This window comes from Chlamydotis macqueenii, chromosome 3 (genome assembly GCF_036417535.1).
Source record: "Chlamydotis macqueenii isolate bChlMac1 chromosome 3, bChlMac1.mat, whole genome shotgun sequence".
Taxonomy (NCBI): Eukaryota; Metazoa; Chordata; class Aves; order Otidiformes; family Otididae; genus Chlamydotis; species Chlamydotis macqueenii.
This window is the reverse complement of record NC_141558.1, coordinates 126,184,827-126,198,550: the sequence shown is the minus strand read 5'-3', so window position 1 is coordinate 126,198,550 and position 13,724 is coordinate 126,184,827. Positions and strand designations below refer to the sequence as shown.

Sequence of the window (13,724 nt, the reverse complement as noted above, 5' to 3'; positions counted from 1 at the left end):
TCTGCTCAGCGCAGTCTCCAGCTTGATGGGGCGTTGCAGTCCGTTTCAGCTTGATGCGAGGAAGAGGCCGGTGCGCCGAGGGGGAGGAAGAAACAGGGAGAGGAGAAACTCCCAGGCCAGGTTTGTGACAGGAGAGGCAGGAGACAGTCTGGCCCAACGGCACATGGAATACAGGCTCGGAGCGGCCTCGACGGCCTTTTTTTTTTGGAGCAGATTTCACATTTTCATCCCTCAGAGCCCAAACTCAACAGCCACCGGGGCCTGCACGTGAACGGCTTGTGGCGTTGCGTCCCGAAGTCCACAACGCGCGGCCGGACTCAGAAGATCTCCCCAACGGCGCGGCCCGCGGCCGGCCATCGGGATCCCAGCGAGTGCTCTGGGAGGCACCGCGGTGCCAGGGTAGCGCCTGAACGTGACCCGTTGGGGTTTTTTTTTGCAGTTTCACTTCGGAGCGTTGACATAATTTCTTCGCAGGAGACCCGGGAGGGAACGCAGCACTTGAGAAAGCACACCGTTTAGCAGAAACGGCACTCAGCAATCAGGCTCTGGGCTGTTACCCGCTGAGATTTTTTTTCCCCTTTGCTATTTCTGTATTTTTATTTTCATTTTGATAAGCATCTTCTTTCCTTTCTTTCTGCTTCCTCTATTTTTATTTCTACTCGCAGGCGCTCTTCTTGTTCTTTTACACGCCAAACTCTTTTGGCAACATGTTTTGAGCTCAAGGCAGATGGCCCGCTTGCGTCAAATGTTCTACCCCGCTCACGGGACGCCGCTTGCAAACCATTTGCAGGGAAAACAGAACGTTTTGTGGTGCTACTAAAATGCTTTTTTTTTTTTTTTTCTTGTGCCGCTTTCTTTAGGCACATGGCACACGCTACGTCTCTCACCAGGCACCTTCTGTCCCTTGGCTCAGCTGTTTCTTCCTAGGACAATTTCTCCCGGTCTGCAGATTTTTTTTTTATTTATTTTTTTTTCGCAAAAGCAGAAAGCCATCTCCAAAAGTTGGGCACCGGCTTGAACCTTCCTCATTTGGAGCCCCGAGCAGTCTTCCTCGCCCGCAAAACCGCTCTTTGTATTTCACAGCCTTATTTCTGTAAATACCCCCATTTCCCTCCACATGGAAACTCGCTCCTTGGCTGGATCTGTAACTCTAGGCTTCCGTTTCTTCCGCTTCTCTTCCTGCCAGAAGCTGCAACACAATTGGAAAGCGCTCCGCAGCTGGGTGAATTCTTGCTTCTCCTAAACCTGGCTTTCCCCAGCAAGCTGCTTCTTGTTTCTGAGAAAACGAGAGTGCTTATTGTCGTGACTTGAACGGAGGATTCCCCCCCCACGCTACGCGCTGGAACCACAGTTCCAAATATGTTTTCAATTCTTCCACAGCTTCTCCCTCCTCCTTTGATTTCTCATGCGTCTTGAAAACAAATCACCCTCGGCAGAACGCGCTGCTTTTCCAGTTCCCGTCAGGGGACTTCATACGGGTTTTTACTCTGTTACTGCCTGTCAGAGAAGCACAGGCTCCTTTTGTGCTTCACACTGCAGGTGCTAATTAAAAGAATTAAGGTGAGCGGTAATAAAGAGCTCGTTTTGCAATGTACGCATGGCTGCGAGCCCGCAGGATAAGCTTACGTCCTGCCAACGCGTCCGCATGGTACAGACGCCCGCAAGACGGGCAGACCAACAGCGCGGCGCTCATCTCACCAGTGAATTCTTAAAAGAATAAAAATAATCCCGTTGCCCCGGCAGATTTTGGCAGCTGAGCACATCCCGGAGCGCCGTTTCTGCACGTTTCGCTGTGACACCACAACCGAGGCAGAACAGCCGCCGCTGGAACCCCAACGGCCCCATTACGCATTTGATTATACAGAAATGCGCATCCACGCATCATTCCTCGGAGCAAATCTCCTCAGAAAAGCCAGGCTAACCGCCTGACACCTAGCGCCGGTAGTCAGAGGTGCAGCTGCGGAGGTTTGGGCACCCTCTTAGCCTTCGGGAGCATGTGGCAGGCTGTCCCCGCACCGGATCAGGAGCCAAGGTGGACGACGCGACCTCTCTGCGCTCGAAACACGAGAACGGCCACCTCGGGCGCTGACGGCCGCTGCGTCCGCTGGGTTTCTAGCTGGCGTAGGTCAGCGGAGCGCTGATTTCCACCGAGTTAGGCTAATCCGTACCACGTGAGGAGCTGAAATTCTGCATGGAGGGTTGTACCACACGCCTGTCGACGGCTGCAGAGCGGCAGGGGTCTGAGGGGCCCTGCCAGTCCTACAAAATGTTGTGTTTTCTGTTTCTTAAGCACCACGCCTACCTTGGAAAAGCCACTGCTCATGCACACTGCCCGAACTGTACAGGAAAATTAACTCCATGCTGTGTAACTTTATGCTTTAAAACAGAAAGACGTTGAAGCATCGGTGTAGAAGCTGTTTAAACATTTAATTGCGGAAATACAGGCCTGGTTGTAAAGGGGGGGGGGGGGGGGGGGAGATTTTCTCACAAGCCTCCGAGATGGAGAGGACGGTCCTGCTGGCTACACTCAGAAGAGAAGGTGCAGCCTGTGAGAAGGTTCAGGTTTAGGAGGAAAGCGGGGAAAAAGGGATGGCGCTACAGCAGGCTGAGGTGGCAGCCGCGCACCACTCGGCTGCCGAGGACCTGGACCGCACCGCACGCCAGCCGTTCCCTTTTAAAGATCAGCGTGACCGTAGCACCCCAAACCCGGCACGTTTTGAGCAGGATTCCCCTCGGGAGACACCGCCAAACGCCTCCGGGGCCGGGTTCACCCTCCCTCACCCCGCCGCCCTCCGCCATTTCCCTCCCGGCATCCCCCGCGCGGCGCCGCGGGGCAGGGCGGGAGCAGCAAAATGGCCGCGCCCATGTGAGGAGGAGCCGCCGCCGCCGCCGTTCCCCCGCCGTTCCCGCCGCCGCGTTCCCGCCGGGCTCCCCGGGTAAACCGGAGGAGCCCGGTTTCGCGGCGGGTGCTCGTCCTGTCCCAGAAATAATGAGGATAGCGGGGTCCCCATGTCGGACCAGTCTGACGAGAGGGCGACGATGATAGCGGCCGGCGACCTGCAGGAGTTCTCCCCCCGGGGCCGCGAGCACTGCCGGCGCCATCCCAGCGCCCTCACCCTCCAGCTACGCCGGCTCCAACCCGCCTCCGAGCTCTGCTCCTCCGACGGGGCGGCCGGCCTGGTGGGCTCCCTCCGGGAGGTGACGATCCACGAGCGGCAGCGGGTAGGAGGCAGCCGTTGGGCCTGGCTTTTTTTTTTTTTTTTTGGGGGGGGGGGGGGGTCTTCCCAAATAAATTGGCCAAAACGTGACCAGCCAGCCACGGGCAGGCTGTTGCGGTCGCACCGACGGGTCTTGTGACTTTTTCTTTTTAAAAACGCTGGGTTTTCAGGAGAGCTGGCAGTTGAGGAAAGGCGCCGGTGAGGTGGGGGAAGAGGTGGACTACGATGAAGAGCTGTATGTGGCCAGCAACGTGGTCATCTGGAGCAAAGGGAGTAAAAACCAAGCGTCTGCCGTCTATAAGGCTTTCACCGTCGACAGCCCCGTTCTGCAGGTACGAAAACATGCAAAGGGGGCGACCGAATGAGTGCGCCTTCGCTAAAAAAAGCCCTCGCTGGCTGTTTTCGGTGTTCTGAGGTGGGGTTATCGGGGGAGACACACGGAAAGATCGGGCTGTGTACTGTCATCAGCTCATCCTTCAGAAACGGTTAAACTGTGTTTGGTTGCAGGCCTTGTGGTGCGACTTCACTCTGCCCCGGGAGAAATCTGAGAAAGCTGACGGTAAGTTTGCTGCTTGCTGTAATGCCAAAACGAAAGCTTGGAGTTTGGCATGGGAAGTTTAATGAAGACTTGCTGTGTTAAGACAGCCACCCCCCCCTTCAAGTTTACGTTTTGCGTACAGAAGGTGTCTGAGGAAAGAGAGAAACCTCACTGTGTATTTTTTTTTCTTCTGTTTTCCCTCGGTTTCAGGCAGCGATGAAACAGTAGAGAAATGTATCTGCATACTGCAGAATTCCTGTATAAATGTGCATAGCGTAGAAGGAAAGGATTACATTGCTGCTTTACCTTTTCAGGTAAGGGCTGTCCTGTTTTTGTCCACGAAGAGGCTTGTTATCTGGTTGCACGCTGTGTTGGGGTGGGGAGGTGTGCGTAAAACAGAGCTGGGGCTGGCTGCGTGATCAGGGTGTTGGACGCTTCCGGGTGTAGCGGCAGCTGGTTGTATAGCTTGTGAAAGCATGGGTATGACCGCTTCGTAGTGTGAGAACCCGCTCCGATTTCGATTACCCTTCTCTCAAGAAAAGGCCTAAACATCTCCTTTGCTGTCACGAGGTACTCAAACACGAAACTTAATCAATATAGGAAGTACTTTATTATTTTTCTTTGGTGTTTGATTTTTTTTTTTTTTTACAGGTTGCAAATGTCTGGCCAACGAAATACGGTTTGCTGTTTGAGCGCAGCAGTTCTTCGCACGAAGTACCCCCAAGTCCGCCCAGGTGTGTAATGAGTGGCTCTGATTGTTTCGTTATAGGCTGCTCGCTGATTTATTACAGCAGTGCAAGAGTTGGAAGAGCAATAATGAAAGGATCTGTGCATTTGAGGCAGGGACGGGTGGAACATCAGGAAACAGCAGGAAGGGGCTGAATTCTGACAATTCGTGATATTCCTCCGATACTGCCTTGTCCTGAGAACTAGTTGGGGGTGGTGATCCTGGGAACAGGGCACGGGAGGCGCGATATGGGTGTTACTGTCTGATTTCACTGAGGTTTCCCAGGGAATTGGTTCCAGGCTGCGGCGGCAGACTGGGAGATTCACTGAGGGACTGTCACTGAGATGTTTTCTCTCAGCTGCGGGGTGCTTCCTGTGACCTATTTGGTGAGGGTCCTAGACCCTGCGCTCTGCGGCTGGGCGTACAGCTGAGAAGCAAAGTAATGCTGATGAGCAGCGTCTCATACAGCTGCTTGCTGTCTCTTAGGCTTTATGTGTCCATCCCAGGCACTTGTGATTCTCTAGTCCTTAGAAGAGTTGGGATTAGAAATAGAGGTCCTGAAAACTTTCATTGCAAAAATTGTGATTGACCCCACTCAAGGTGGCCTCCTGTGAAAATTCCTCCGTTTGCAGCCGCCACCGCAGATGAGTGGCTTGATTGCAGCTCTGTGATGGATACAGAGACCTGATGGCTGGCTGCTCCTCTGGGAGCTGTGGAAGCTGAATTCTTAAGCTGAGGTTGAGTTGAGGGCTTTCTCCTCTTCCTGCTCCTCCTAACTCAGCCAGTGCCAGCTCTGTGCACTCGGGCCAGCCAAGGCTGTCCTGTGGCCACCAGGTGGGGTCATTCTCAGGTGCTCCGAGATGTAAAACAAGACCTCATCGTCCTGTTTGATACGCCAGCCTCGTCTGACTCTGCTCAGTTAATCCAACGACGCCTCTACTGTTGGATTTCTGGCTCTGATTTGTTAAGGACTGAGGAGCTTTGGGATGGCACCACGTGTACAGGCTACAAGATGGAACAATTACACTTGTTAGCGTTTATTTTTTGAATGTGTTTTTTGTTTTGTAGAGAGCCTTTGCCTACTATGTTCAGCATGCTACACCCGTTAGACGAGATAACGCCGCTCGTCTGTAAGTCTGGAGGTAGGTTTATGTCTTTGGATGTTTCGCTTGGAGTCCGTCCGTGTGGCATCGGACGCTTCATGTGTCACTTCAGCGTTTTCTCTATTACAAAATCTGTAAATAATCCCTCTTTCAAGAATTCAGAGGTGGGTGGTTTTAGCTGCTTTGCGAACAGGGAAAATAAACCTCGATGCAGCAGGAAGTGTGAAAAATCATAACCCTGTAAGTGACAACACTGCTGTAGCAATGACCCTTTCACCTGAACTCGCGGTAACCGCTTCTTTAGCAGGCGTGTTTGGCTCTGCTAGAGTGCAGTACGTCGCTGACCATGCCTTGAGGATTGTGTTTCTCAACGCTGAGCCTTCCATTGTGATGACCTATGACAATGTGCAGAGTTTACATTCCGTGTGGGCTCTTCGGAGAGTGAAGCCAGAGGTACGAAGTTATTGTTGACTAAGTACCATTATAAAAAAACTTTTCTGTGTGCTGGAATGCCTGGTATTTGTGATTTATTTTATTTATAGGGGAGTAGGATGTTTGCACTCAAACAGTTTGGACTCAAACTGTTGTGCTCTGTAAGAAGAGCGACAAACAACGTAGTGCCATGAAACCAGAGTAGTTTCTGTGCCTGGGAGTGAGAGAGCGTGGTTGGTAGGAACAACTTCTTGGGCTGAGTACCTGCCTAGGCACAAATTTTTGACACCTCGCTGATGAAACAGGCTATTTGAGTGTCTTCCTGGCTGTTACTGCCTTTGTGCTGTTTGTGCACAGACAGCTCTGTTTTCTCCCCCAGGAGCAGAACACAGTGCTGAAGTTCTCGGAGCAGATGGGCACGCCGCAGCACATGGCCACTAGCAGCTCTTTGACCGCTCATCTCAGAAGCTTCTCAAAAGGAGACTCTCCCGTGGGCTCCCCTTTCCAGAACTACTCGTCCATCCACAGCCAGAGCAGATCGGTGTCGTCCCCCAGCATGCAGTCCCGCTCGCCGTCCATCTCCAACATGGCTGCTTTGAGGTGGGTGCCGACCGTGGCGCGTAGACAGGCGACACCAAAGAATAGAAGCTGCAGAACAGGATGGACATCTGATATTGCTGCCTGTCTTTCTCTGCCGATACAAATCTAAGGTGCAGGTGCCTTTTCTGTTACAGCACCTGAAAAGCCCTCTTGGAACGGACTTTTGGTTCCTCTGTAGCACAGGAAGGTAATTAGCGTGCAAGAACCAAAGAGGCTGTTCTGTCATGACACAGCCAGTCTGTAGCGGAGTCAAGAACTGCCTGCAGATCTCTTCAGTTAGCTTTTCTAAAGAAAGGTGTATTCAGAGCAAACAGGTTGGGAGAGATTTTTGTATTGCTAAAAGAAGCTAGTATTGAACTGTTTCAGGGTGGGTTTGGCTGTGTGTTGTTTTTTAAAGTCTCTACTGACAAATGAGCTCCTTGGCTTAACGGGGATTCTGTACCTGGCTCTGTAAATCTTCAATAGTGTCTTATGTCTCTGCTTGCAGCCGCTCTCATTCCCCTGCCCTGGGAGTGCATTCTTTCTCGGGAGTGCAGAGGTTCAACTTTTCCAGTAATGCTCAGTCGCCGAAGAGGCACAGTATGACCCATTCGCCAAGCAGCGCTGCCAGCGATTCCTTCCTTATGGCAGAAACCGAGCCGATTGTTCCTGAGCTGTGTATAGATCACCTGTGGACAGAAACCCTCACAAACATGAGGTTAGGCGCTCGTGTTGGAGGGTGAGGTGTTCTAGATTTCCGTTGCGGGGTCGGGGGGAGGAAATGAAGTAAATTAATGACTTATTTTAGCGTGTGCTTTCTGCAAGTGGTGCTGCCTTAAAATAGATGTGTGGACCTGCACGTCCTAATTTTGGAAAAATGATGGTCGCTAAGTGTGCAGCTCTCTTGAAAAGGGAATTGGGTGCTTGGAACGGTTTTACCTGCTGTGTTATCAGCCCCTCTGAGCTGGGGGCTGGTTTAACGAGAGCTGTAAAGTGAAGTAGGTTCTAACCTGGTCATTGCTTTGGGGTTTTTTTTTTTTTTTATCTTCTAGAGGAAGTATCTCTTTCTCTGTTACTATCAAAATGAATAGGAGAACAAAGCCAAGTAGCATGTGCTCCGCATGCCAAGAAGTGGGGAATGTGAAAACTGGAGAAAATCAATTTCAAGAGTAATGACTGAAACTGAGACTGGCACATTCTGGCAGCTGGGTGCACTGCTAGTTGAAGTCCAGTGTGACCCTACAGTTTATGGACACTGTGTTTTCCTTCCCTAAAATTTTTATGGTAGACCAAAGAGTGTGCTGATTATCCTGTCTCTTTTACAGAGAGAAGAATTCCCAAGCATCAAAAGTGTTTATTACCGCTGACCTTTGTGGGCAGAAGTTCTTGTGCTTCTTGGTGGAATCCCAGCTCCAGCTGCGGTGAGCATCCCTGTCTTGGGGACAGGTGAACAGAGGAGCGTTCTAGAAATTACCAGCTAGATATGGGTTTTAACACACTTATTCCTCCAGCTAGTGGAGTCTGCTATGAGAACACGTGGTACGTCACTGGCTCTCGTATGACGTGCTTTTAACTGTGGTGGCATTTGAGCTATTTAAAACTGAGTTATGAGAGAACATTTACTGTAATTTGAAGGATATTCTTATTTACCCTCATCTTTACCCTTTGGAAGTACGTTGAGGGTTTTTATTAGACTAGCAGAGTCAAAATAAGTTGACTAGCAGGGCAAAACAAGCAAAGGAAGAAGGAAGGAACCAGGCATACCACAATAAAAGTAACCGCTCCATGCAACACCTTTAATGTTCTGTCTCCTTTCTGTAACAACAGATAGGACAGTCCTTTTATGTTTCCTGTTGTTCTCACAAATCTCTAGGTGTGTAAAATTTCAAGAGAGCAACGATAAGTCGCAGCTGATCTTTGGTTCTGTTACTAATATTCAAGCAAAGGACGCAGCTCCGGTGGAGGTACGTACCTCTGTACGGGCTGTTAACTGTGGAGTGTCCTGCCTTGTCACTTGTCCTCCCACTGTTGTCTTACTTAAATACAAGAAGCTGAATATGCTGCCTGATTCTTCCAGGGCATTGATATGCTGCTGGTTCTGGAAGGCAGTGGAAATCTAGTGCTTTATTCTGGAGTGGTTCGGGTAAGTAACAGTTTTGGTTTGTTTTTTTTTCTTTCCTGTCCCAAAAATCAATGTTTGAATCTTTGGTTACCAGCTGAGCTGTACAGGGGGGTCCTGAACAAAAAACTCTCAAACTTCTCTGTAGCATACCAGATGGTTTCTGATTTCAAATCATTTCACTTTACAAAGGGCTGTTGTTAGGATGGACGTGAATCATCCAAGATAACTAAAACTTTTTCTTAAATTCTCTGGAGATGCACTATATTCTCTCTGTATACGCAGAAACCTTGGGCACTGCTGTTTGTACTTGTGTGTACGCACATTTGTGTGTGTGTGTGTATGTATATATGTATGTACATATATAAAAAAATATACTCTGAAAGTAGAGCTTTCTCAGTGAAGCCCTGCTAGAACTTTTAGTGGGAGCAGACCTGTAGCAGTAACCTACAATACTGACCGTATATGGTAGTTTTTTCCCTGTGTCATTATCTAAATAAAGTAATTACATGAAGTCATCTTTAATCTCTTCAGAGACTTTAGTTTAAGTACACACCTACTTTTCTTAAAACTCTTCCTTAAAGATGTTAAAAATCTCATCGTGTCTGTGTGTGTGAGGGAACTGATGGAAGCACAGGCATGGAAACCGACTCTTTGTTTTCCTGTATATTGCTCACACGAAGGTGGGGAAGGTTTTTATTCCCGGGCTGCCTGCTCCATCCCTGACGATGTCCAACCAAATGCCTCGGCCAAGCACTCCCTTGGATAGTGTCAGCACTCCATCCAAGCCTTTGAATAAGCATCTGGGGCCCCTGGAAGAGGTAAGAAGAAAGGCAATCCTGCCTTGGAAAGGGTTCAGTGGTAACAGCTTCCAATGGGTTGATGGGTTGATTTTTAACTTTCAAAGTATCTTTTGGAGCTAAATCTTATTATTCTTCTGCAAATCACTTGAATAAAGTGTTTAAAGATCTATTTAGTACTGCCCTATTTGTTTATTTATGATTTCTGTAAACTTCTAAGGCAGAGATTGGAAAGTTTTATAATTGTTTTCAAAATACTTATTAGTACATGAAAAATGGCAATTCTAGCTGTCCTTTGCTCAGACCCTCTTGTTTCAACAATTCTAAGCAATCACTTTTACAACTTTTCAGGGTGTGCTTTTGTCACCAGTTCCAGAGCTGAGAGATTCTTCCAAACTTCAGGACTCAACTTACGTTGAAGACTGTACTTTTCAGCAGCTTGGGACTTTCATTCATGCTCTGAGAGATCCTGTCCACAACAGAGTAACTTTAGTAGGTGTTATCCTGTAACTCGAGTCGATGTTTTGTTAGCAACACAAAGCGAGGGTCTCACTTACTTCTGCTGTGAGAAGTTGCTAGCAGCACCTGATCAACAGCGAAATAACAGACCTGCATTGGTGGTTCCACGTTTTTCTATCTGTAGAATACTCTAAAAGTCACAGAATTTAGTTGATTCCCTTGAGTGATTCAGCTCAAGATCTGTTTTGAGTGTTTCGTGGAGCTAGCATCTGAGGTTGCAGATCTTTAGTGTAGCAAATAGCCAGGAATTAGGAATATGCTTAATAGATAAATGAGTTCTGAGCTGATAGAAAAGGAGCTTGGCTTTACGTTAGACATTTCATAATTTAACTCAACTTTTTTATTTTTTTTCAGGAACTCAGCAATAACACAATGGTTCGGATTACAATTCCAGAAATCGCCACTTCGGAACTAGGTATGATTCAGAATCCTTCCCGTGAAATGTGTTCTGTAATTTTTGAGGGTTCATTTCATTTCACGCGTAGCTCAGACTGTAATGGTAGAAGACCGCTATTCCAAGCTTTATTAACTTACCTTCTAGAGCTGCTACCGTTTATTTAGGTGTGCTCTGTTGCTTTCAGTGCTTCACCCACTGCACTCTTAGAACTTCCTTTGTTGCTTCCTTTAGGTTGCTTTGCTCTCTACTGTTGTGTATGTTATTGCTTGAGGAAAGGCTGAGATGCCAGTTCAGATGACAGTTGGCTTCAGTAATGAGCAAAAAGGAACTTTTTTTTTCCCTTTGTGTGGTGAATGAGAGGGGCTGGTCTCAACCTGAACTAAAGGAGGCTGTGTAGTGTGGCTTTTATTGAAAGAGTGTGAGAGTTAAAATGGGTCCAACAAGAGGACCTGTGGAGATGTGTAGCACTGATGGGAAGGAGTACCAGGAGGTAAGATGGAAAACACACTTGATTTTTTAATTTTTCTTTCTTTTTTTTTTTTTTTCCAATAGTGAAAAGGTGTCTGCAAGGAGTCAAAGCTATCCTGCCCAAGGAGATAGCCGTGCAGATGCTTGTCAAGTGGTACAATGCTTATAATGCCCCAGGAGGACCGAGCTATCACTCAGAATGGAATTTATTTGTGACGTGTCTCATGAATATGATGGGTTACAACACAGAGAGACTGTCCTGGACCCGTAATGTAAGCAAGCTCATATGTTTGTTTTCCTAGTTTACGCTGAAACTCCTGATAGTTCAAAATGGCTAGAGACACGCTGAAGTCAGAAATAGATTGTATCTTGTCTTAAATCACAAGATGCCATTGAATCAATTCTGTGTTTCTCAATTTCAATCGTAGACTTTACTCTGTGTTTATCATGAAAAATATTTTATGTTAATATAAACCAACTGTCCTGGTCAAATAAAAATAAATAATGAAGGTTTATGCCATTTCACTGGTAACACTGATATATTAAAGATTTGATTAATCTCATCCATATTAAGCTTATTCTTGCTAGAAACACAAGTCACCACTCAGATTCCTGTTTCCTAAAAAGGATTTTCCATGCCGTCTTTGGATTACAGTGTTTAAAGTTCTGGGTTTTTTCAGCTGCTTACTGAATATATTTGGAGTTTTCTGTAAATGGGTTTCCTGCTAGCAAGTCTGTTTGCAGTACTTGCAGAGGAGAAAAAAAAAAGCAGTAAGGATATGTGTACAGCTGAAACGAAAGCAATTACAGTATATCTGTGTTGCTAGCATTAGCTCATCCACAGTATTTCCTCTGTCCTAGTAAATACCAGGTGTTGGCAGTCAAACTGTGAAATTCATGCTACATACACTGGCTGTGTATAGAATAATCTAGTTGCAGGATATGTTTTATGTGAAGGCAACGTATAGAATACTTAAAGCAATGTCATGTAATACTGGGTTTAAATTCAGATGTTATGCTGGGTGAGTCACTTACACCACCTTGGGAATTTCAATACTGAGCTACTTTTGATCTCTTTATTTCTTGCAGCTTGATTTTGAAGGATCACTTTCACCAGTTATTGCTCCAAAGAAGGCTAGACCATCAGAAACAGGGTCGGATGAAGTAAGAAATGGTTATCTCTTGCAAATAAGAGGCGGGATGGAGGGGCAGGGGGCGGTGGTGTTTGGCTTTGTATTTTTAAAGGCAAACCAGAGGAAACACCCTCTGAGTATTGCATTTCATCTGAGCTCATCTGAAATTACAGGCCTTTGGGGGAAGAAAAGTTATTTTTGCCCTGTTTAGTGGCTGCATCGTGTGACCTTGTTTGTCAGGGTTCTCACTCAGCACCTTTAGCAAGCTAGAAACATCAAATTACATCCTTCACTGAACGCACTGATTCTCAATGAACTTAGAAGAGCGTTTAAGATCAGCTCACTGAGTTCCACCTGGACAGGAATAGGAAGTTTTACATAATCAATCAGTAAAGCAGATGAGGCTTACCTATCATCCCATCGTAAGGGGCTTACGAGCTGTGGTGGTCCAGTCGTGCTGTTAACTTTCTGTGGGCTGGCGGCTCGGTGAGCCCATGGGGTTACAGACTGCGGTCTACGTGGAACAGATACCAGGATCTAATGCCTAATGTGCTGCGGTGGGGGAGGTACAAAGAAAGCTGGGAGCACTGGGTGAATCGCATGAATACTCAGTGAGGTCTGATGCACAGAATATTGGAGGAAGGCAGGCACTCTCAGCTTTCTGTTATCTAGTTCTTTTAAATATAAGGCTTTGATTCTTTTATGCACAACACAGAGGAAAAAAGAGAAGGATGAAACTTAACAATTGATTCTCTGTGGCTTGCAGAGTTTGTGCAGCACATTTACCATACAACAATCATGTTTCTATTGGTTTATGGGGAAAAAACCTTCCTCTCTAACAGTGTTTTGGAATTACAGTGCTGGAAAGTTTTATGTTCACTGTGGAACCTCTGCCTCTCTTGCCTGCTTGTTTCGTCTAGGACTGGGAGTATCTCTTGACCTCTGATTACCATCGGAATTTTGAGTCTCATCCTGTTGCCAAAGCTTTGCGACTGGACCCTCTGGAAGTTTTGGCTCCAAAGGATGACTTTTCACAGAGCCTTAGTTTGGATTCCTCAACTCTCCTTTTCACCCATATTCCTGCTATTTTCTTTGTTCTTCATCTCATCTATGAGGAGCTCAAACTGAATAGTCTAATGGGCGAAGGAATTCGGTCACTCGTTGTTCTTCTCGTTCAGCTGGCCAGGTATGCCCAACTGCCGAATTGCAGGTACTACGTGTCGTGCAGTGTCTCTTGATGATGGGTGTCTATTATTTTTATGGTGAATTTGGGGATTGCCCAAAGTGGAGCAGACTTTTCGTGTGTTTGAAGAAAACGAATGGACGTTTAAAACCTTATTGGACTTAAATGTGTTTGCCAAATTTCTTACGTGGTTCTGACTGCTTCCCAGCGTCGGTGTGATTCACAAATCTTAGGTGCTGCAGCTCCTTTTTTTTTTTTTTTTTTTTCTTTTTCTTTCTGCTGTATTGTCACATCTCAGCTTATGAGATCTGTCAAATATTCTTGCTTATTGTGGCATCTTCACTGTAATTAGAGACTGCATCCTGATGTCTTCCACAGCTACCTTCAGGTTGCATTGCATGCATATAGATTGAAAGATACAGATAGATATTTAAGTAAAATGCCCAGCAGTGTCTCCCTGAGTTGTATTTGCTATTTCTACCAATTTTTTTTCTATGGCTATAGATTC

General features: G+C 47.1%; 1 protein-coding gene across 4 annotated transcripts in view; it reads left to right on the top strand.

The window, feature by feature from the left end:
* Window positions 1-2,923: 2,923 nt before the first annotated feature.
* Window positions 2,924-13,724, top strand: part of ANAPC1 (anaphase promoting complex subunit 1) — a 30,856-nt gene continuing 20,055 nt past the window's right edge. For 3 of the 4 annotated variants that reach the window (XR_015258106.1, XR_015258105.1, XM_086744252.1), the window contains exons 1-18: window positions 2,924-3,222; window positions 3,389-3,550; window positions 3,726-3,777; window positions 3,967-4,070; window positions 4,408-4,490; window positions 5,552-5,625; window positions 5,891-6,039; window positions 6,398-6,618; window positions 7,106-7,315; window positions 7,923-8,018; window positions 8,471-8,561; window positions 8,675-8,740; window positions 9,400-9,537; window positions 9,868-10,008; window positions 10,390-10,450; window positions 10,985-11,172; window positions 11,990-12,064; window positions 12,954-13,219. Coding sequence is in view for 2 of the 4 variants with exons in the window: in XM_086744252.1 (XP_086600378.1) it covers window positions 3,010-3,222; window positions 3,389-3,550; window positions 3,726-3,777; window positions 3,967-4,070; window positions 4,408-4,490; window positions 5,552-5,625; window positions 5,891-6,039; window positions 6,398-6,618; window positions 7,106-7,315; window positions 7,923-8,018; window positions 8,471-8,561; window positions 8,675-8,740; window positions 9,400-9,537; window positions 9,868-10,008; window positions 10,390-10,450; window positions 10,985-11,172; window positions 11,990-12,064; window positions 12,954-13,219 (2,390 nt within the window). In the remaining 2 variants the exon portion in view is untranslated. The remainder of the gene's footprint in view (window positions 3,223-3,388; window positions 3,551-3,725; window positions 3,778-3,966; window positions 4,071-4,407; window positions 4,491-5,551; window positions 5,626-5,890; window positions 6,040-6,397; window positions 6,619-7,105; window positions 7,316-7,922; window positions 8,019-8,470; window positions 8,562-8,674; window positions 8,741-9,399; window positions 9,538-9,867; window positions 10,009-10,389; window positions 10,451-10,984; window positions 11,173-11,989; window positions 12,065-12,953; window positions 13,220-13,724) is intronic. The other variant, XM_086744253.1, reaches the window with a different exon arrangement.